The 22,918-nt window shown below is 52.0% G+C and overlaps 1 protein-coding gene across 1 annotated transcript in view; it reads left to right on the forward strand.

Annotated features, from left to right (window-relative positions):
- The window catches only part of DSCAML1 (DS cell adhesion molecule like 1), a 314,580-nt gene that overhangs the window by 247,866 nt on the left and 43,796 nt on the right, over positions 1 to 22,918 (forward strand). Inside the window, exons 9-14 of the mRNA XM_084782627.1 lie at positions 280 to 558; positions 947 to 1,066; positions 1,926 to 2,102; positions 17,381 to 17,580; positions 18,046 to 18,142; positions 18,251 to 18,379. Coding sequence (XP_084638753.1) covers positions 280 to 558; positions 947 to 1,066; positions 1,926 to 2,102; positions 17,381 to 17,580; positions 18,046 to 18,142; positions 18,251 to 18,379 — 1,002 coding nt within the window. The remainder of the gene's footprint in view (positions 1 to 279; positions 559 to 946; positions 1,067 to 1,925; positions 2,103 to 17,380; positions 17,581 to 18,045; positions 18,143 to 18,250; positions 18,380 to 22,918) is intronic.

Consider the following 22,918-nt stretch of genomic DNA (forward strand, 5'->3'; position numbering starts at 1 on the left):
TTGATACACAAGCTAGGCAGTGGGCCAGGAAGCACGTGAGTCAAATTCAAGGACCTATCTGAGAGGCTAAGACAGAGACAGGGAGCTCTGGCTGGGTATACAGGGGTACAAGAACCAGGGCACCAGGGCGTGCCCAAAACATGTTGTATTCAAAGGAGAATAAAGTCCCAGAGGCCTGGGGAGCCTGGATTCCGGGCCTGTCAGAGCAAGCCAGAGCCCTCAAGTAGGACAGCTGGCCAAGGTGGGTGACACTGACCATAACATCCCCTTGTCCCCCAGTGCCCCCTCTGATCCAGCCCTTCGAGTTCCCACCTGCCTCCATTGGCCAGCTGCTCTACATCCCCTGTGTGGTGTCCTCGGGGGACATGCCCATCCGCATCACCTGGAGAAAGGACGGACAGGTGATCATCTCAGGCTCGGGCGTGACCATTGAGAGCAAGGAGTTCATGAGTTCCCTGCAGATCTCCAGCGTCTCCCTCAAGCACAATGGCAACTACACTTGCATTGCCAGCAACGCAGCAGCCACCGTGAGCAGGGAGCGTCAGCTCATCGTGCGTGGTGAGCAGGTCTGGCCGGTCCCAGGAAAGAGGGGGGCGGGAATGGCGGCACACCAAGAGTGTCTCTCTAGGGTTCCAGTTGGAATTACAGGCTCTCGGGTTCTTAAGGACAGAGAGGCCCACGCCTCTTACTTTCAGGCCTGGAGTGGAGGGCATCCTTACGTGGTCAGCCATTGGCACAGTCAGATTTGGGAGTCGGGACTCTGAGCTCCCACTGCAGGGCTTGCAGGAGCTCTCAACCTTTTTGGCTTTACAGGCTGTCTGGTCTCAACACTAATGAGCTAAGAAGGGCTGACATCTTACTGGAAGAGGCCCCCAGATTTGGGGACCTGGTAGAGACTAAGCCGCTTTCTCTCCCCCTCCCCCACCCGCTTCCCTTCTTTCCACAGTACCGCCTCGATTTGTGGTGCAGCCCAACAACCAGGATGGCATCTATGGCAAAGCTGGTGTGCTCAACTGCTCAGTAGATGGCTACCCACCACCCAAGGTCATGTGGAAGCATGCCAAAGGTGAGCCAGACAGCGTCCGTAAGAAAAGCCGGGAGGACCTGGTGTCAGCTCTGATGGGCATGGGACCTGTTCTTCCACGCAGCTCCCAGCCCTAGGAGGAGGGCTGAGTTTTGAGCTTGGGGACACCCCCCCCCATCACGTGGTCTAGAAGTCATTCTCAGTCACACCAAGGGGAGGGAAAGCATGAGGATGAATCCAAATCCTGTTTGTTTATTAGGATGCACAAAAGGCAAGCCCCCCACCTCTGAGCTACATCCACGGTCCCCAAAGGTCCTCTTGCCCACACTACCTGACCTCCCGTAACCCCAAAGATAGTCTGTATTGCTTCCCCATCCTGGGGTCCTAGGTAGTCTGAGATCTTAATCCTCCCCCAGCCCAGCCTCAACACTGGGGATCTTACTAGATGCCACGTGATAGTCAGTGAACCTGGCTGATGCTGGGATTGGAGGGGGGTACGTCAGATCCCCAGAGAAGACAGCCTCTTCCCCAGGCATGACCACAAGTGACCAGGGAACTGTCATATAAGAACTCAGTCTTCTCCTGGCCTATTGCCAAGTGGACGAAAGATGGCTCTTCCCTTCCTGCCCCAGGAATTTATGCCAGCAAGTTCGGTGACAAGGTGGGCTCTGCCTGAGGTACTTCCCCGACTGTTCCCAGGCCTCAGAGCCAGTCAGGGCCTTACCTCTCTCAGGGTATTTCATGTCATGCAGTGGGAACTGTGTGGCACCAGTACTATGGGATGGCATGACTGCTGTGAAACGGCCATGGGTGGGCAGGCGAGCCCTATCAGGCCTTTCTGAAGGCACTAAGTCATACCCAGCCCAGCCGCAACACCCCTCTAACGGCTGCCTCCTTTCAGGGAGTGGGAACCCCCAGCAATATCACCCAGTGCCCCTCACTGGCCGCATCCAGATCCTGCCCAACAGCTCCCTGCTGATACGCCACGTCCTGGAAGAGGACATCGGCTACTACCTCTGCCAGGCCAGCAACGGCGTGGGCACCGACATCAGCAAGGCCATGTTCCTCACTGTCAAGAGTGAGTCCTTCCCCCCGCCCCCCACCCCCACGGCCCTGCCAAGGCCTACCAAGGCCAGCCTTGGCTTTCCCATGCCTGCCCATCCTCCTCTTGGGATTTTGCTGTTCTGTCCAGAAACAGCAAGCTTGCTAGAGGTGAGCTTGGGAGCCTCCTGGAGGCTTTTAGAAGCACGCTTATCCAAAACCAAGGCACGCCTGGCCTGTGGCACGTCAAGGATGCAGGCCCTGGGAGCTGTGTGCTAATTATTTGCTTCACTTGTCAGTTGGCAATATCAATCCCAACACCTGAATCAAGCAACTTCTTTCTGCTGCTTAGTACATACTCAGGTGTGTACACCGTGTTTACAACCTCAAGTGGAAGATACCGTATCCACTGTGTAGGTAGAGCCATTGGTTGGGAAACTGGGTTCCCAGGCCTAGCTAATGATCTATGTGACTTCAGAAGACCATTTTGTCTCTCTGTGCTCTAGTCTCCCGACTTATCCTAGAGGTTCACTCCCAACTTTAAAACCTTATGAAACTGTTTCACATGACACAGGAACTGGCTAAGTAGACGCTTGGCAGGTGTGGGGGGGGAGCAGGGAGGGGGCGCGCAGCACAAATCTATAACTAACTCTAGGGACTGCTTCTGAATTCTCCAGCTGGAGCCACCACTTCATGGCCCTGGAGGCCACTCTTTATCTGCTGTCCCTGGGTTCTGTTAAGTACCGTAACAGCCATTTATGCTGGGTGAGCTACATTCCTATCCAGGCTTAAGACCCTTTGTCATGGGTCCCTGAAAACCATGTCAGAACAGGTGTTCTTGTGGTCCTGGGTCAGGAAATAGACTTTGGAGGCTGTCCAACAGCCAAGTGTGATTCTGAGGGCACTACTATGTGACCCTGATAAGCACATGTGACCTTGTTAAGCCGTACTTTTCCTATCTACAGAGATGACATAATAGCCCACAGCCATGTGTGTCTAGCCCTTTGCATAGGGTCAGGCAGCCAGTGTGGCCCTGACTGGGCACAAGTGCAGCCACTAGTGGCATTTCCAGTGGCCCTCTAGGGTAGCTGCAGAGAGCTGTAGGGCCCGTGTGCAGTCCGCCCTGCACCTCCCAGGAGCTCCCTCCAGGAACAATCCTGGGCCTTTATCCAGACAGGAAAGCCCTGCCAGGAGATCGATGCTGAGGGAGCCCCAGGGCAGCGGGTGGAATCTCCGTGCTGGGAGCAGTCTCCCTCCCACCATCAAAGAGCTCTTTGTCCTTAATAAAGCCAGGCAATCAATCTGCATCCCTCAGCCAGGGAGAACCACAGGGGAAGGATGGCTCCCCTGGACCTGTCACTCCAGCTCATCCCTGTACCTCGCTGTCAGCAGGGGAAGGCCCAGCTCTCCTCAGCACAGGAGTCTGCTGTGCTGCCACACGGGTGAGGCTGAGGCTCTGGGGCGTGAATGGAAGGTAGACTGTGTCGGGGAGACCTGGCTCATGTAGGGTTGGACTTAGGATGAGTCACTTCACTTCCTGGGACTGTGACACTGTTAACTGGGCCAGCCCAGAGAGAGGAAGCAGTTCTGGAGTATTAGAGCTCGCTCGCTCGGCCTCTCTCTCTCTCTCTCTCTCTCTCTCTCTCTCTCTCTCTCTCTCTCCACACACAGTCAGCAGCAACTATACTCCAAAATTCAAATTTTGCTCCTCTTCCAGTACTCTTTCCCAATGCCAGGCAACAGCAGTGACAGGTGACCCCACTTAGCCACACCCGTCATGAAAGTAAACAAGAGACACACCTGTCTACCGGTTAAGGTAGGAAGCTCAGCAGACAGCTCCTAACCCCGTAGCGCACTACATTTTATTCTCCTTCCCTCCCTCCCCTCCGTACTCCACCAGACGCACTGGGTTAAGAGTATCCAGCGCATTTTAACTTAAGCACTTCCCACTTACCATAGGGGTTTCTCATGGGTAACCCAGTTGTGAGTGGGGGAACGTGTGTGCTTTTTCTCACTAGTGAGGTTTCGGTGAGGCTACACGTCGACAGTGGGTTTATCCAGTGCTTGGCACAGGTATGCATCTGGCCATTGTTGGCAATGGTTGGTTTAGGGGCTGGAGATGAGGGAGACAGAGCTCCTGTTCTCAGGGGGGGGCTAAGCGGCAGGGATGTTGGCAGGTGGTAGATGGGGCTTTCTTAGGAAAACTGCAACATAAAATAATGCAGCCTGTGGGGTCCCACAGCCAGGCATTTGCAAACAGTCCCCCAGGATGCAGATGCTGGTCACGTGGCTCAGTCAAGAACAAAGACCCAGAAGCAGAGAATCCAGAGTGCTGTGACTCTGTCCAAGGTCAGACCAGGAAGCGAGAGCTCTGGTTCCCAAAGGCAGGAGGAGAATGGAGTCCCTGCTCTAAATGGGGGACTGTGTCCACTGCCTTTCTGGTCCTCTGGGTTTCCATCTGATTGGACATCATGCACATGAGAGTGGAGTTTACTAACTCACATGTCATTTTCCCCTGTGAGACCTCATAGGTGCCCAGACTATTCTGCCAGGTCCCTGGGGATCCTGTAACAGTCCAACTGACATCTAAAACCATCCAGCCCAGTCAGGGCACCAGGAGTTGACGGGGAGGAGCAGGAAACTCGTTGTCCAAGTCTTTGGACACCCCAGAAGACAAGTCCTGAATGGCTTCCACTCCTCTGTGGCTCCCAAGTCTTGATGTAGCTAAGCTCATGAGTCCCTGCGCCCAGCCCTGCCCCTTCACACGTGGCACTTTGTGACTCTCTCCCCACGTCCTCTCTGGGAGAACTGGCAGTGGCTCCTTTCCAGAGAACCTGAGATGGTGGGTCAGGGTCACTGGGTCAAGTTGCTGTGTCCACAGAGCAGGCCATCAGCCATGCTTCCCTTTCTCCTCTTCCTTTCTCTGCATCTTGGACTTCTCAGCCATAAAATGAGAATTCACTCAAACTAGAAAGTCCAATCCTTAGCTGAGCCACAACAATGCCACCTCTAGCCCAGCTAGTGGTGGTTCCAGCAGCCTATGGGAGTCTTTTTAGAGCACCAGGCTGTTGCCTCCCAGGCTTTGAAAATAAGCATAATTAGCAGAAGAAAATACCACGTCCACAAGGCTACCTTTAATCTCCTTTTTAAATTAAAGAGAGAGAGGGGGGGGAGGGAGGGAGAGAGAGAGAGAGAGAATATGACCAAAAAGAGGAGAAGATGATTGCTGCTCCATCTGACACACAGAGGAAAAGACATCATCTTCAAAGAGAATTCTTCAACAAGAGGCAGGTACAAAGCCAAGTTGCCTCATCGGGGGTGAAGGAGACAAGCTGTGTTTTGATGCCACCTTCACGTGACAGAGCCCCCCTCAAGAATTGTGCTGCTCCCATCTTTATTAGGCAGGTGTTCTTCCTGCCCCAGGTTCCCCTCCACCTATCTGAAGGCCCCAGTGACTGAGGCACAGAGAAAGCCCATGGCCAATTAAACCCAGAAGGCTCTTTGTTTGGTTTGAGTTTTTGATTTGTTTGTTTAGCAAAATGTCAGGCCAATTAAAGTGAGCTCCAAGGGCCCTCAGCTCCCACACACCTGCATCATCACAGGAAGTCAGATGGAAGGAACCGGACTCTAAAGGAGATGGGAGGATGGAGGGAGCCAGTCTGACCCCAGGAAGGCCTTGAGCTTGCGGTAGGTTAGCTTACCTGCCATAGCTGACTGCTGGTTCCAAGGTGCAAAACCTTAGGAAAAGCACAGTCAACTGACTCTATGATGCATGATCCAGAACCATCCCTATTCAAACTCACCCAGTACAACAACTCTTGTCAGACAGAAGGAGTATGTCCTTAGACCTGGTCAGAAGACTGCTGCTCTTCCCACAGGCACAGGAGTCAATGAACTAAAGGAATGGCTACTCAGAGACCACAAACCCCTGTCCTGACTATACTTCTGGTACAGCTCAGATGCGCCAAGCCCGCCTCCAAGCTGCCCAATGTTTGGGGCTTTTGTTTTGTTTTTGTTTTAATGTGTATGGGTATTTTGCCTGCATGTATGTCTGCGCATCACTTGTGTGCCTGATGCTCACGTAGGCCAGAAGAGAATTCTGGGTCCACTGGAACTGGAGCCATAGACAGTTACTAACCACCATGTGGATGCTGGTTTTTGAACCAGGTCCTCAGAAAGGTCAGCTAGTGCTCTAACCCCTGAGCCATCTTTCTAGTCTCCCCAGGGCCTCTTTTGATGTCTCCTCCTCCCTCGCTTGGGCACTCAACCTAATTGAACCATTTGCAGTTCACATGGATGATGCCAGAACACACCGATTGGGATGTCACACACATTATGCTCCTCTCGGAACAGATATGGCCCAGGGTTCTCCTGTGCTTTCCTGATTGGTGGTGGGGCCTGACGCTTCACTATCTCTCAGCTACTTTGGGGTCCAGAACTCACCTGTCCCTCCTGTATATGAACCGCATCCCTGACACCTCACACAGACCTGACCTCTACCCATTCTGGCACTGTGTGCTGGGAATGGACAGGCCACTGCTTTCAGGTCTGGTCAAATTGGTATCACAAGTGACTCCCAAACTCTTCTCTTGACCCTATGAGCTCCTGAGAGGATGAGGGGGCAGGGCAGACCCTCTACATGATCTGCTAGCAGTCTGAAGAGAAAGCAGAAAACTGTGTGGCAGGCAGGACTCGCTCCCAGATTTGGGCACTGAGCCCCACTCACTCAAAACACAATTGTGGGGTTTAGGTGCTGTCACTGGCTCTTTCTCCTCTTAGGTAATGGCCGTTGGTCAGCCTCAGCAACCCAGCCTCAGGGTGGCCTATGCTAAGCCAGGCAAGGGTAGAGGACTCCCTGGATGCTGGTGAGAGAGGGATGGTGTGATGATTTCCATGGCAATGAGTAGCCAGCTAGTGGCCTCTCCCGTCTTACTGATTCCCAGACTTCAGAGAGTAAGAGGCAATGTGGTGTCTTGTGCTCCGTCAAGCAGAAGCCAGGACAGGCTGTAACTTCTTTTGCCCCTGGGCCTTCTTCACAGAAGAGTGAGGGCAGTCAGCAGAGCTCCCAGGAGTCTGCAGCCTCCAAAAACAAAGGAAGACAGAACAAGGACCCAGAGATTGGGAAGGGCCTGACCAGGAGACTTGCTCTTGATGCTTGTGACCTGGCTAATCTGAGACTTGGGGGATCACCACTATTCACTTTCTCTCACCCCCTACACATGAATGAATGGGTTCCATCGAGACTCAGGTCTTGTTTTCCAGTCCTGCCTTTCAGAATCCATAGCCCAGATGTTTCACAGGGGGGGTGGGGCTGGGGTAGGAGGGGGGAAATGGGAAAGATAAAGCCTCTCTCAACCAACCAAATACAGGAAAGCAGATTGACCTCATGACACCAATAAGGTCACTGGAAGGGGAACATTCTGTCACATCCCCAGACCTGGTCCCCTACAGGACCTGGTGCCTCCATCCTAGCCCCACCACTCTCTTCCATCACCATGGGAACCTAGGTCCTTACAGACAAGGGAGGTGTTGCTGAGGAGATGTGGTCCTGTTCATTCAGTCTCTACTTCCTGTTCACCTCCAAGTGAAGCACCTGGGCCACTCACTTCTCAGAGGTAGGGACAAGTGACATATTATCACTCCCCTGCCCCTGAAGTTCACATGACTATAGCACTGAAGAGTTTCCAAATGGATCCCAGCTCCAAGGTTTCACCCAGGGCAATTGGGATGAGAATTGGGATCCAGGCTTCCAGCACACAGGGCTCTCTGTGGTTAGAAAACTACAGCAAGCCTCTAGGAGAAGAGGCAAAGGTGTGAGCTGCAAAGGAGCCTTGTCATCAGTTAAGCCAAAGATGGAAGAGCCTGGGGTGGATCAGTAGAACCGGTCAGAGCTTCCAGGAGCAGTGGTCCTGGGATACAGCCTTGAGAACTGAGCAAGGGGAGGAAGGTGGCTTCACAGGGGATGGCAGCCAGGCAAAGACACTGGGTCTACATGGGGGACAGTGTGGACAGGGTGGCACTGGAGAGGAAGAAGGATTTCACCTTGAAGGAACAGTGCCAAGCCTTTGTGAACTGAGGAAAAAGTCAATATCATGAGGCTGAAGAGAAGACATGGCAGTGTCAGCCACAAAGATGACCTGGATGGAGAGGTAGCTATGTCAAAATAGAGATGCCTGGTTAGCCTGGGATAGCTCACTGGGTGATACATCTGTATAGAGCTAGGTGCTAGCCGTCATGACCCTATGGGGCTCAATTCACTATGGAACTGGCAGGTTATCTTCCTGACCCAGAAAGCAAGATATGAACTAAGTACAGAATTCCCCCTAAGTTTGCTGTTTCTAGAACCCTGCCTCTATTTCCCCTGGCTGCTGTAGCAAAGTACCACCAACCAAGTGCCTCAAAACGCTGTAGCTTACTCTTTCCCAGTTCACAGAGTCTGACACAGGTTGTCACTAGGCCTGTGTTTCCTTGCCTAAGGCTCCCTGGAGATGCATCCTTGCTTCTCTGGGGACTGCAGCAAGTCATGGGTTCCTTGGATGGCAGAAACATCACTCCAGTCTCCATCCCAATGGCCAGTGGCTTTTCCCTGTGGAGCCGTGTCACCTTCTCTGTGTATCTTCTCACTAGAACCATCCTTGGTATGACCATCTCATCATCCTTGGATTAGAAACCACATCTCCCATGGCTAGTGGCTTTCCAGAACCTCTTTTGTACGCCACAACCGCATTGTCCTAAATACAAACAGCCTCTTATGCAACCTGCCCCCATAGTCAAGGGCCTCACGCCCACGTCATCCTGTGCTCACAACTCCACAGCAGAGGTCAGCAAGCTAGGCCTAGGGTCAAATCTAGCTAGTACAGGCCCTATCCCTTCTTCCTTCTCAGTTTATTTATTGTCTGTGGCTTCTTTTGTGATGCAATGACCATCAAAGCCTAGAGTCCTAACTACTTGGCCCTTTCCAGGAAGCGTTTGCAACTCCTCTGGCTCTGAACTGATCTCAGCAATGACCCAGAACACCTTCTCCTAGTAGCCAAAGAAAGATGTTCATGTTTCCTGTTTCTAAACGGACTCTGTCAGTTCCAGGCCATCTTTAACCATCACTGCCACTCCCCCCTCGAGCCTCCTAGGGCTATGGGGGAGGAGTTTAATGAGCTAATTCGTGGAAAGCATTAACCACGGTGCATGCACATAATAAGCATTCAATAAATGTTAGCTATTATTATTTCTATCTTTTTTTCCCCCCCTGGCACTCTCAGTGGGGAAAATGGGTCCCCATCCCCCACCACACTCCTACTCTTGCACACCTTGGCCAGCAGCCAAGGGAAAGAGCAACTGCCCCCATTTTATAGTTAGACAGAGGAAGGTCTGATGGGGCTGAGGGTATCAACTGCACCCTCCATGCAGTTGGAGGTTTCAAGGTCCCGCCCTTCTCAATGACCAGAGTGCAACGCCCTTGGCATGTGCACACACTCTTCCTGTCTGAGTCCTAATGCCTGCATCCTTGGGCTGGAGTCTTGGGGGCCTAGAACTCCCCCCAGATTCCTCCCTGCCCGTTCACCAAAGCCACCAGGGTGGTTACTGCTACACAATTTGAACCAATCTCACACTTCAGGTGGAGCTTGCCTAATCAGGGGTGACAGGAAGCCAGAGCGGGTGCAATCAAATTAACGACGCCATGGCCTGGCTCTTTAAGAACTAGAAACAAAGCAGGCACCAGAAGGCCCCCCCCCATCCCAAGCTGTCCCAGGGGAAGCCTGCAAAGCTGGGCTGCCACGGAGGCTGAGCTGCTGCGAGGCTGAGTGGAGACTGCTCCCACCTCCCAGCGTGCCAACGATGCCCCTTTGTGGTGGCTTATCTCACACTGCCAAGCAGGTCCTGTTCTTGTAGGGGAGCTTGTTAACACGGAGAGAGAGACAGGCTTCGCAGGGAAGGAGAACAGACTGCTTTGAGGGCAAGGAATGCCCCTCACCTCTCAGGCTGCTTGTAATCCTTTTGAAAACAAAAGGCTCTGAGAGCCTCGGAGAGAGAGGAGGAGGTGCACTTTCTCCCCTGACAGAGTGGGTGTGCAAGAGCTCTGAGCTCTGCTCCAGGGCACCGGCTGTCTCTGAGAGCTGAGTCTACCGGAGCGCAAAGAAGAGGACATCCGAAGCCCGTTTTATCTCCCTAAGACATCCTTTCCTACTGAAAGGCCCAGGAGAACGCTGGAGAGACTTTAGTTGCACTATCAGAGATACTTCCTTTAAAAAGGCAAGCCCCTTCCTTGGTGGTGCCCAACACTGACTTTGTTGTCATGCTTCCAATTTTGGTACCTTTGGGGATTTCCTATCTGAAGCAAGCAAGGGACTAAACATTCAGCCCTATGTGAAGACCACCAGCCTGAGGCTGGCCCCACTCAGACCTATTAAGTCACAACCTCTAAGGGTAGGGTCTACACTGTGGGAGGTTCATTGGTTTTACTTTCGGGGGAGTTGTTTTTGACACAGGGTCTCATGTAGCACAGGCTGGCCTCAAACTCACAATATAGCTAGAGATGGCCCTTAATTTCTTATCTTCCTGCCTCCGGTGCCTCTATGCCCAGTTTATATGGTGCTGGGGATTGAACCCAGGACTTCACACACGCTAGGCTCAACTGGCTGAGCTCCCTGCCCCCATGATGAGTTATTAAGCTTTATAATAGTTCTCAAGGGTCAACAGGTATGAAAACTTCCCGGACCCTCCCTAGAACACCCATTTGGGAGAGCAGACTGGTCATACTTGGTCCCCAATTTCCAGACAAATCCTCTTTCCGCAAGCCAGCCCTGGCACATCCTTCTGTCTGTCCCCACCCCATCTTCTTCCTCTGTCCAATGTCACAGGCCCAGTAAGCTCCCAAATGCCCTGAGCCAGACTCTGACTCTGCAGTTACTAGCTGTGCAACCATAGCCTGTTCGCTACTCCAAACCTCAGTTTCCCCATCTGTAAGGCTTCAGCTTCTTCATCCCCAGTGCCCGGTGCGTGCATATAAGTCCTCAGCTGAGTCAAGTTTTCTCCGTGACTGGCACCAAAGAGCCTCACTGTGAGCCTCTCAGGCCCATTGTCATCAGTTTCTTCCCACTCTTCCCGCAGGGCAACACTTCTCCATTGGGTATTCATGGCTAAAGCTTCCTTCCCCAGTGGCTTAAGGACTGTCAAAAACAGCAGCTGAGCTCCCATCACCGTAGAGGAGAGGAGGGAGCCAGATACAGAGGAAGCCTGCTTCATTGTCCCCACACCTGCCTCATTGTCCCCACGCCTGCCCAACCCCAGGTCGTTAGGACTGGCCTCTGCCCCCCCCCCCCACATATGCCATCCACCTCCTATTTTTACCTTCTTCTGGAAGCTTCACAAGACTCGTTCAGGGAGGTGTGCAGGTGCAGGAAGGAGAAGCCTAGGTGAACACTGATGGTGAAGGGTGGGAGGTTTGATTTCCTCTTTGCAGATCACCACAGCGTGACTTCAGACAGATCACTTGGGCTCTCTGAGTTTGCACACTGGCAGGGGTGATGGATCCTAGCCTCTTCTGAAGCAAGGAATGGGGATCTCTCCAAAACATAATGCAATGTTCCGTAAACTCAAGGAACAGACCCATCCCTACTTAGGAAGCGAGGGAGGTGAGGAGGGAGCTGCAAACCAAGGTAGAAGCCAGGGGGGAGGGGGTCAAAGTTTAGTCCATAGTATGATGTCTGAGAACTCAAAAGCCTATGTCCCAGCACTTGGGAGGCAGAAGCAGGTAGATCTCTGTGAGTTTGAGGCCAGCTTGATCTATATAGTGAGTTCCAGGACAGCCAGAGAAAATAGAAGAGAGACGCTGTTTAAAAAAAAAATCCAGGCTGGAGAGATGGCTCAGAGGTTAAGAACACTGACTGCTCTTCCAGAGGTCCTGAGTTCAATTCCCAGCAACCACATGGTGGCTCACAACCATCTATAATGTGATCTGATGCCCCCTTCTGGCCTAATTTTAAAAAAATCCACCTCTAAGCCTGAAACTAGTTGCAAAGTATGTGGGTGCTGCAAGGAGTGGCCGTCTCGTGGTGTTTTAAGAACCTATCAGCCTCTCACACCAAATTAAAATGTAAACAGCAGCTGATCCAGGCAGGACCTCATGGGCGACAGGAGCCAGCCTGAGAGTAATTTCACAGATGGAGCTGGTAGCATCGGATTCTGACAACTGTCCTGTTTCTGAAATTGATTTCCTCTCTCCTGAGCTGGCGCCCTGGACGGCCGTGGATCTCAGAGAGGGATAGCCGCTCTCTGCAATCAGTGCCCCCCATTCTAGGTCTTTCTCTGCTCTCTGTTGCACCTGCCAGTAAGGCCCCATGGGACTAGGAGGAGGAGGAGGAGTTGGCCCAGGCTTTATTTAGATCTACAGGGGCCTAACTGGTAGCTATGTGCCAGGTTGGGGCTCACAGAGACTTCTGCCCAGGAGACAGCATGCAGGAGGGCATGTCTAGTTGTGGAGCCTCGCGGGAGACACAAGAGATAAACATGGAGTCAGGGAAGGACCTGGAACCCACCAGGATACTGCTGTGCCACCTACCACCGTTTTTCCCATGTTGGACACTCAAGTGTCACTAAACAGCCTGCCTGTTACCCACCAGGAGTCTCTCAGGGTCACTTCCCACCTAAAAGGAACAACATGGCCATCCCAAGGCTGTCATTAGCATATCTACCCAAGACTCTGTCCTGTGCTTAACTTTCACTCCCACTTCTGTCTGGGCCCCTAAAACTGGGGTCCCTCCCTTGCTTCCCAGGGTCATATGCTGAGGCTATACCAGCAAGCAGAGAGAGGCCACACCATGAGCCATGAGCAAAAAGGGCAGGGAGACAGGCAGCAAGAGATGGCCCATCAGACCAAGCTTTGTCACCACAGCTCAGGGTGAACAGACCCTGCTGGAAGCTCCAGGTTCCCGTCTAAAGAGCGGGGCTAATGAGACTCATTTCCTGTGGCTGGCACCGGGAGAGCTAACTGAAAATGAAGCAATTACTTACTTCACCCAGAGCCCTGTAAGTGCCAGGGAAGCCATGGAGCTGGTGAGGAAGCAAGTGGGGACTGAGCCTCCTCACTACAGGGGACAATAGCTCAGAGTCCCCCTGAGGAGGTCACTCATGAAAAGCACACAGAATACACTGCCATATGGCAAGCTTGCCACCACAGAGGACCATAGAAGTGTGCATGCGTGCGCGCGTGCGTGCATGCGTGCGTGCGTGCGTGCGTGCGTGCGTGCATGAGTGCATGTATAGGCAGTGAGTGTATACAGAGGAAATATCAACTCATGGATCCCTGAATTAAGCAATCACACCAGGGCCTCAGCATACAGGGGGCACGCCACTGGCTCACATGTGATGGCACCATGTGTGTATGCAGGGACACGAGAGAGACTGCTTATGATTACCTGTTGGGGTATGTTTTGGAGTTCCCTCCCTCCCTTTCCCTCCTCTCCCTCCTCCTCTAGGTCCTCTCCCTCCTCCACTTTCTCCACACCTCCTCCTTCTTCATGGCCCTCGCTATGTTACTAAAACGGTCTCAAACAATCCGCCTGCCTCAGCACCCCAATAACTGGGACCATAGATGTACCCCGCTGTGCTCAGCTTTCCCCCTCTTTCCAGGTGCCCTTCTGCCTGCTTGCAGAGTGACCTTGGGCAAACGGCTTCCCTAAACAGCCTAGGTTTCTTCCCTTGGCTGGAGTGTTGCAAGCTGTAATCCTCCCATTCATTTAACTCAGTATCAGCGTACATCATCAGTGTAAAAATGTAAGCGAGCTGTTTTGCGTTTCTCTCCTTTTTACATTTCTGAAATCTGGTGTCTGTTTCACATTTATAGTGCCTCTCAGTCCTCCCCACCGGTTCAGGTGCTCAGCAAGGCATGTGGCTACAGACATAGTGGAGCGGGTTCTTGTCCAGGCACGATGATTCTGTGGAATCATCTGCCACAAACATTTTAAGCCAGAAGTTTGGTGCATGTGGGTCTAGATAATGCTTCCCTTAGAGCAGGAGTGGGGCATGGATGTCACATGGGTAGGAATAAAGCCTGATAGGGCAGGTGGACATGTACTCTTTATGGGCCACAGGAAAGTTTAATGTGCTGGAGGCCTAAAAAGCTGTCAGTGACAAGTCTAGATCCCAGGCCTCCTGGCCCCCAAATGCTTCCAACCCCCCCTCTTCCTTGACTTCAGTGGCTTCCCTGAACTAGCAGTAAGGAGAGTTTTGGAATGTGGTACCTGGCACCTGTTTACTATAAAAGCATCTAGCCAACAGGAGGATGGGGAGCCAGCCTCTATGCCAGGCTGAGATGCCAAAGATCTCTGGGGACCCTCCTGTCCCTAACTACCCACATGTCTGTCTCTGGGTAACCCTGATTGGAAAGACAAGTGCCCTGAGGCAGACACACAGGTTGTGCACTTCTCAAAAGTATGCCACCTACAAGGTGAGTAGCATCTGAAACTGGGTCTGTGCTCCACTTGGCAAGCTGCGGGTCCTGGCATGAAGTTGCATCTGACTAGAAGGTGTCTTTACACAGGGCACTGGAGGTCTGCATGGAAGGCAGATCATAGGTGAGCAAGCTTCTCACTGTGGCTCAGAGTTGGGACGTTTTCCCAGAGACTCTTCTTCCTCATTCTCCTCCCCTTCCCAGACTTCAGCCTGTGCTAAGGCTAAAGCTGCCCTCATCCTCCTTTTTGTACACACACACACACTCATACATACACACATACTCATACATACACACTCACACGCATACACACACACTCATACATACATACTCACACACACACACACACATACACACACACAGTCATGAACAAGATCACTTCTCCCCCAACTGCCTCAGGCCCCAGCCCCACCCAGAAGCTCCGATTCGGGCCTTGCTCACTCCCTGCGGGAGCTGCAGAAGCAGCTGGGTCTCCCCCACCCTAGCATTCCCATCCTCCTGTAAAACATGGAGGCATCTGCAGTGCAAGGCTCAGCTTGTCGATGTAAAATCTCACTCTATATTCCACCCAGGTTTATACGAGTGAATTATGCAAATCTTTGATGGAAAAATATTCCTGCGCACATCCTTGAGAGTGTAAAACCTTAGTCAATAATTCATACTTGGATGTCTCTGACTGCAGGCTTTTTCTTCATTATAACTTACACCTCGTTATTTGTCTTTCGCATTTTATTGTATATTCTGGTGTAATGCCGTGCATTATAAAGTTTATCTGCTTCATTATTTGATGAGCCGGGACTAGGGAGATGTGCTGAGACTTGGGTACAGGGGGCCTGAGGCTATGGCTGCCCCAGCCCCCAGCTCCCATCAGATCCTGCACCAGGAGACCTCAGAGGGGCTAGCTGGCTATGGAGCACGACTTCAGGGTATCTGACGGAGCAGGAGCCGCCCTCCATCTTTTTCCACCTGTCCAAGTCATCCCATCACCCTCATTTGGTATCTGAGGTTGCACCCCTCCAAGTCTACCCTCCTTCCTCCGGAGGCTTCTTTGCTCATAAAAACCAGCTGTCCCTGGTTCAGTGTCTGGGCTAGCCATTAAAACTAGAAGATGGGGTGGAGCTGGAGAGAGGACTATGTTGGTCAAGTGCTTGCTGCACAAGCCAGAGGACCCGAGTTCGATCCCCAAAACCCATGTTAAAAGCTGAGCATGATGCTATCCCTATAATCCCAGAGCTGAGGAAGCAGATCCAGGAGAGCCCTTAGGATTAGCTGGCCAGACTGGTTGGCCAAATCGATGAGCTCTGGGTTCGACAGCTGACGTCAATCTGTGGCCTCTCAGTGGGCATGTGGGCACACGCGCACATACCTCCACCACACACCACACATGCCCAACATGAAAATGAATCAAAAGATGACAAAAGTCCAAGAGGACACTGGAGGGAGGAGGGGAATAAGAGGAGCCAGTGGAAAGGAGCAGGCCTCGTGCCGGCCGACCAGGTTTTGAAACATGAGAAGACAGGGCCCTTTTTCTGCACCCCTGCATGGACAAGCCAGTGATGGTCAAAAGGGAGCTCCTCTCGGCTCTGCAGAACCCAGTGTGAGCAGATGCCACATACTTGGTCTTAGTGAATGCTTGTGGCAAGTGTGGATTGTGGCTTCTCATGCATTCCTAGAAACACTCCTCAATTACCTCCCGTGTCCCTGCTGCCCACAGATAATTCTGTCTTCCCAGTGCCGCCATTTGGGAAGTCGGGGATGTGTTACAGCGTGTACACCTGAGGCCCCGCACAGTGCCTTTTGATAGTCTGGGAGCTCAGCACACGTTGCTTTGAGTTGTACAATAGACCAAGATTTCCGAGACTCTACACCATCCTCCCTCCCTGTTTCTGGTCAAGATACATGAGTCTAGAGGAGGGTCGGCTGTTGGAAAGGCTCTGGGCCAGGCGAGTGGGAGGGGCCACCTGAGGACCAGCCAGGGCCTTGGCTCTGCCTTGGTGAAACCATAGGGTGAGCAGATGGGGCATGATGGGGTAGACCCTACTAGCAATGCTAGAAGGTCTTTCGTAATGTCCCAAACAGGCCTCCTGGGACAAGTCGACACTTCTGATAAGCAGAGACCCTAGCCTTAGAGTATGAGCCTGAACCTGGGGCCCACAGAGGCCCCAGACGTCTACAGAGATGATCTGGTGGGGCCAGAGCTGTTTGGGTGGTGTAGAGAAATCACATCTTTTTTTTATGTTAGCCTCTGGCTGAACAATAAGCCACAAACCACAGCAGGAACGGTGTGTGTGACTGTCACCCATAGAAATGCACAGATATTTTCATGTCATGTCCTATTTATCGTAGAGCTCTCAAAATAGCATTTGTGCTCATCACTGCTACAAAAGCATGGTAATATAAGACAGTAATTATAAGGCCTGCCGCCAGATCTTATTTCATAAAGAATAAGAGTAGGGCATATTGATGTGTGATAAACAATATCCAAAGTTTGCTTGCTGGTGTTTTTAATATTTGCATAACCATATTTCAATATAACTGGTTTTCTTTATAACTATGTTGTACACATTTTTTTTAAAAAACTGGTGTCACTAGAAGGGTCCTGGAAATGTAAGGGAAAGAGGAGGAAGGTGCCAGGCATGGATGCCAAGGGGCAGACAGGACCGGCAAATAGGCGCTTGTTCCTGGAAGGAATCCCTCAGAGGCTGGGCACCAAAGGACAGAGCTTGGGGGCGGGACATCCAGGGAAGCTGGGGGCGGGACATCCTGGGCAGCCAGGGGGTGGAACAGAGTAGGGAACAGGCTTCTGTTACACAGGCACCTCCACTGGCTGGTCTTGCAATATTCACAAGCCCTTGCCTCTTCTTCCGCAGTCCCAGCCATGATCACTTCCCACCCCAACACCACCATCGCCATCAAGGGCCATGCCAAGGAGTTGAACTGCACTGCACGTGGCGAGCGGCCCATCATTATCCGCTGGGAAAAGGGGGACACCGTCATTGATCCCGACCGCGTCATGCGGTATGCCATCGCCACCAAGGACAATGGTGATGAGGTGGTCTCCACACTTAAGGTGGGTGCACAATCCCAGGCCCAGGGGACCCATTACATCTCTACCCAGGGGAAGTAAATGGGAGACGGGGGGTGGGGGGGGGGGAGGGTCCCTTCCTTGCCCCTCATAAGGTACCTACCATCCCTACATGTACCTCTCCACCCAGGAACTTCTACATCAGGATCTCACCCTGTCTCCTCTTCTGACCGCCACAGGCATCATTGTGTTGGTTCCTGGGCCCCTCTTCCTTGCCTGGAGCCCCTGAGTCTCCACTCTCCTTCCTGGGATGCACCCACCCCAGCCTCCTTCACCGCCCTTCTTCCTCCCCGCTTGAGTTCTCTACACACACACATCTTAAACCTTCTGGAAAGAGAAGCCCTTGATAGAGCACCTCTGAATCTCCCTCCCAGTCCCCCCTAGAATGTCCCCCTCTTTAAAGCTCTCCCTGTTTCCTCCCTTTCTTGCTCCCTGCTGGTCACGTCTCAGCTCAAGCCAGCTGACCGCGGGGACTCGGTGTTCTTCAGCTGCCATGCTATCAACTCATATGGGGAGGACCGGGGCTTGATCCAGCTCACGGTGCAAGGTACACTCACATGCCCACCTGCCCTTTCACCTTCCCTGGGGCCCAGAGGCCCACAGGCTAAGCTCCCTGCTCCCGTCTCACCTTTCTTCTTCTTCTGTCACTTCCCAGAGCCCCCTGACCCTCCAGAGCTGGAGATCCGCGAAGTGAAGGCCCGGAGCATGAACCTGCGCTGGACTCAGAGATTTGACGGAAACAGCATTATCACTGGCTTTGATATTGAATACAAGAATAAATCAGGTAGGTGCTGAGACAGATGGTAAGGGTTTGCGGACTGTGGCCACTCATGGTACCCAGCACGAAGGGGCAGCAACCATCTAACACAGACTCACCAGCACCCTCTGGTGTAGCCATGCCCCAAAGGGATGGGACAATGGCTAGCTTAGGAAACTAGGGTACAGACTGAGTCATCCACCTGGAAGGCAGGGATCAGTCTTTGGGGCATGGTTCTCACGCATGGTCTGATATGTAGGTGCTGAGTGCAGGGCGGTGGGCTGCTTTGTGGGGATGTCATGAGTTTGCAGGGTCACCTGGATGGTCATGGTTTGGAATGGAGAGTGTGTTAGAGATCGGTAAGATTGGATCACTGAGTCCCTTCTCCCAGAGCCCTTCCAGAACCTTCCTCTAGAGCCCCAGAGGTCTGGGGTGCTGCGACATCACTGTGAGGCACCATGGGGCACAGTGAACATCAGGTAACCAGGATGTACAAAACATAATGGGCCCCATGGCGGCCGAGTAGCAGGAATGGTACGGGGAGGCAGAAACAAAAGGAGAAAGAGGACCCCTCCAGAGCAGGTGTGAGAAGGAAGCGGAATTCACTGATCCTTTGTGAACCTTTGGGTTCCAGTACCAAGAGCTTACTCTGGCTTCTCTGAGTCATTTAAAAGAAAAAAAAAGAAAAAAAAAAGAAAGTCAGGAACAGTCTGGAGACCTCAGTCCTTCTCTGACCTTCCCCGTCCTTTTCTGACCTTTCCCTGCTAACCCCGGTTCGTCTCCTGAATCATAACTTAGCTAGGTTGTACCATCTACAGCAGTGACTCTCAACCTTCCTAACGCTGAGACCCTTTAATACCGTTCCTCATGTTGTGGTGATCCAACTGTAAAATTATTTTCATTGCTACTTCATAACTGTAATTTTTCTACTGTTATGAATCTTAATGTAAATGTTTTTTGGAGATAGAGGGTTGCCAAAGGGGTCCCGACCCACAGGTTGAGAACCACTGATCTAGATCCTTCCTGCCCCATGTAGGACAGTACTTGACTTTGGCTACCCAGCCTTGCATCCTAATTAGCCAATCCTCTTCCCTCTGGTACTTGTAACACCTGTCACAGGTGTGGTGATGAAGGCAGACACTGGAAAGGGCATCCCTGATGTGCTCTGGAGTCTCTGCCTACCCAAGATGTGGCCCATCATCTGATACAAGCTGCTCCCTAAGGGGGTTCTGACCTCAGACACTTGGCAGTCTAGCCACAGATAGACACCCAGGATCACACTGAATGCAAAGGAGATGTGCAGCTGCCAAGGCTCCTCAAGAAAGGCCCCACCTGGCCCCTTGTGGACGCTCCACTAAGCTAGGCCTAGAGAGCTAACCGATAGAGCACAGTCCCTGCAGAGAACACAGAAGGGAGGAGCCAGGCAAGGCACAGCCCAGGCTTCACAGACCCCATCCATGGGCACTGCACTACGGATGCAGGTATGCTATGGAGCAGAGATGATGGGAGGGCAGCCTCCGAGATGAGCTTCTGTTTGGTGGAACCTCTGTGTCTGAGCTCTCAAGAGGTTTAGACAGCACAGGCGTCCACCACGAGGATGGATGTGTGCTAAATACTGGCATCCAGTAGCAGAGCAAAGAGGTACTCCCACCCTTGCAGACTACAGTAGAAACAGAAATGCAAGAAGGCTCAGGGGGTCGGGTTATGCCTCGCATCCAGGCCTCTCCTGAAGCATCCTAGAGGCACATGTCATCTCTGTGTGGTGATGCCCAGTCAGCCTCCCAACTGGGCTCATGTCTTGCATGGGTAGAGGGTGCCTGGGAGATCTTGGCTTCCCCCCTCTATGTCCTTTGTAACTGTTTCTCTGCTCATCTCCCTGACTGCACTATTGCCTATTCTCTACCCCTCGGCCCTTCCTAGGGGACTACTCGGCAGGGGACCACTGAGAGCATCATTCATCTGGGAGGAGACGTAGAAGAAAGGCACATGCCCACATCTTACCTCCCTACCCCATCCTGCCTCTGGCTCCTTTACAGAATAGAAGTACGAGCAGGAGTAGGTCAGACTGGGGAGAGATGGCTGGAGTTAAGCTTCACAGCCTTCCCATGAGGCTTTGCACACTTAGAGGTCCAGGGGCCCGGGACGGTGGCCTTCAGGGGGACTGCTCCAGAAGAGAGCACCCAAGCAGGCATCTGGCACACTGGGCACTTGAGTCAAGGGCTTCATGAGGACTTTGGTTTGCTGTCCCTGAGGCAGACAAAGGGTGTAAGCATGGCACAGCTTCCCTGTCTCTAAAGTGGGTGCGGAATGAAGAATGTCTAATGGGGAAGGCTGTGGAGACTTCTAGAAGCAGCTGGCATAAGGCTAGAGGGAACCCTTGACAAATGTAATCCCCTCCCCCAATAACTCAGACACTTCATGTGGCAGTTTAGAGCCCTGTGGGACTTACAGCCTGAAATATATGTCTGTCAGTCAGCCATACGGACCAAGTGCCAATATTTCCACTGCCCCCAGAACCACGCAAAAGTCATGTAGTAGAAAAAGAGAATGAATTAAAAAGCAGAATATCGCCCTTGGAGAGGGAACACAAATGGCATGCGCGTGCGCGCACATGCACACACTCACACACACTCTCAGAACCATTACACAGCAGTATCCAATCAGATGCAATTCACTGTTAACCATATTACATGAGACTGGAGGACTGTATCCAAGGGAACAGAAGGATGACTCAAAAGAAGGAAGTAGACGTGTGTGTGTGTGTGTGTGTGTGTGTGTGTGTGTGTGATATCTAAGTTCACCTCTTTGTACCTGTGGGATAGGGAGATGACAGTCATTCCTAAAACTGCAGACTTGGAGTGACTAGATATCAGAATTGTGTGGCATTTAGCAAGTCTTTTTAAGCATCTTTTGAGCATCTCTCTTCATTTTTCTAAGAAGGTAGGGTGACTTTTGAGACAATATCTTGCCTTGAAGCCAGGCTGGCCTGGAACTCTCTGTATATAGCTCAGGCTATCCTCAAACTTGCTAACCTCCTGCCTCGGCCTCCTAAATGCTAAGATTGTGAGTGTGCACCAACCACACACAGCAAACAGATTCCTTGCTTTTGTTTTGCATTGCAGTGTTGGGTATTAAGTAAACCAGGGCTTCTTGAATGCTAGGCAAGCTCCCAAGCCTTAGCCCTAACCCTCTGGCATCTCTTTGCAAAATGGAGATAGGGATCCTTCATTCTCAGGGAAGCTGTGAATGAAGGAACAAGCTGACATATGTAGAAACGCCTCATATAGAGCCTGGTGCACTGGAACCTTCCATGGCTCTCTTTCCTGTATCTCTGTTCCCCTTCTCTTCTGCCTCTTGCCTCAAACCACACCCAAGCTGGGTCTCCACCATCTGTTCACGATGCCCTGCACCTCAGCCCAGGTTTTCTGGCACGTTGCTCATCATGCTAATTTTCCAGGGGAAATTACCCAGCCTGCCCTTTCTAAGCCATCGTGTTCGTGCTGTCTTTTCCCGGCCCCAGGCAGTAGAGTAATAAAACATGAATGCTGAATGATAAATAGCACCGTCCACACAAATCTATCAGATGGTGCTGCGCACACTGGAAAATGCAGATGCCACGTTTGCCTCTGTTCACCAAGCACAGAGCAGGGATGGGCTTGTCTGAGGATAGCTCTCAAAGCCCAGAAGGCTGTCTGGTGGGCAAGCCAGCTTGGAGACTGTGCTGGGCCCACAGCAGGAGCTAACGCGGTTTAGTGTGTTGTTCTGTGGGAACTGGGGTGCGGCTGGTACTGATGTTGCCAGTTGCTGCTGTGACCCCAGGAACCTCTGAGCCACCAAGAGAGTTCCACACAGGGGGTGAGCATCAGAGCTGTAATGCAAGAGGAAATCAAGCACACAGACTGCACTGTACCCCCCTTGAGGCATCTATTCCTCCCCTGAGCCCTCTGCCATGAAGTAGCCTAAAACGGCCACAGCCCAGGTTCCTTCCAGAAAACTGCCTTCTGAGCAGAAGGCACGGCCATCACCCCAGCCACTTCCTTAGTTTTTTAAGAAGAATATTTTGCATCATAAACCCTTTGATGAAGAAAGGAAGAGAGAGCCCTTAATGAAATATGTTAATCTGGGCAAGGCAGGCACATATGAAAGGGAATATTAAAAGAGACAATATTCACGAAAACCAGTGCAATGCTCCCAAGGAACTGAGAAGGGAACAGAAGAAAATAGGCCCCTGAGCTCAGCTGTTCAGCATCAGAGAGACGGCCATGATCAAGTCGGGAAAGTCAGGAGAGCCCTCCAGACATGACTCGGATGCATTAGCCATGAAGGGGGTCTCCAGGAGAGAGGTGTTTTCAACCAACATAAAAAACGATTTGGGAGCCAGGCCATGGTGGTGCACACTTTTAATCCCAGCACTTGGGAGGCAGAGGCAGGCGGATCTCCATGAGTTCGAACCCAGGACAGCCAAGGCCACACAAAGAATCCTGTCTCAGAAAAAAAAACAAAAACAAAAAACAAACAAACAAAAAAGATTTGGGAACACAAGGTCAAATCTACTGCAAATAACTG

This window comes from Acomys minous, assembly GCF_964271855.1.
Source record: "Acomys minous genome assembly, chromosome: 5".
Classification (NCBI taxonomy): Eukaryota; Metazoa; Chordata; class Mammalia; order Rodentia; family Muridae; genus Acomys; species Acomys minous.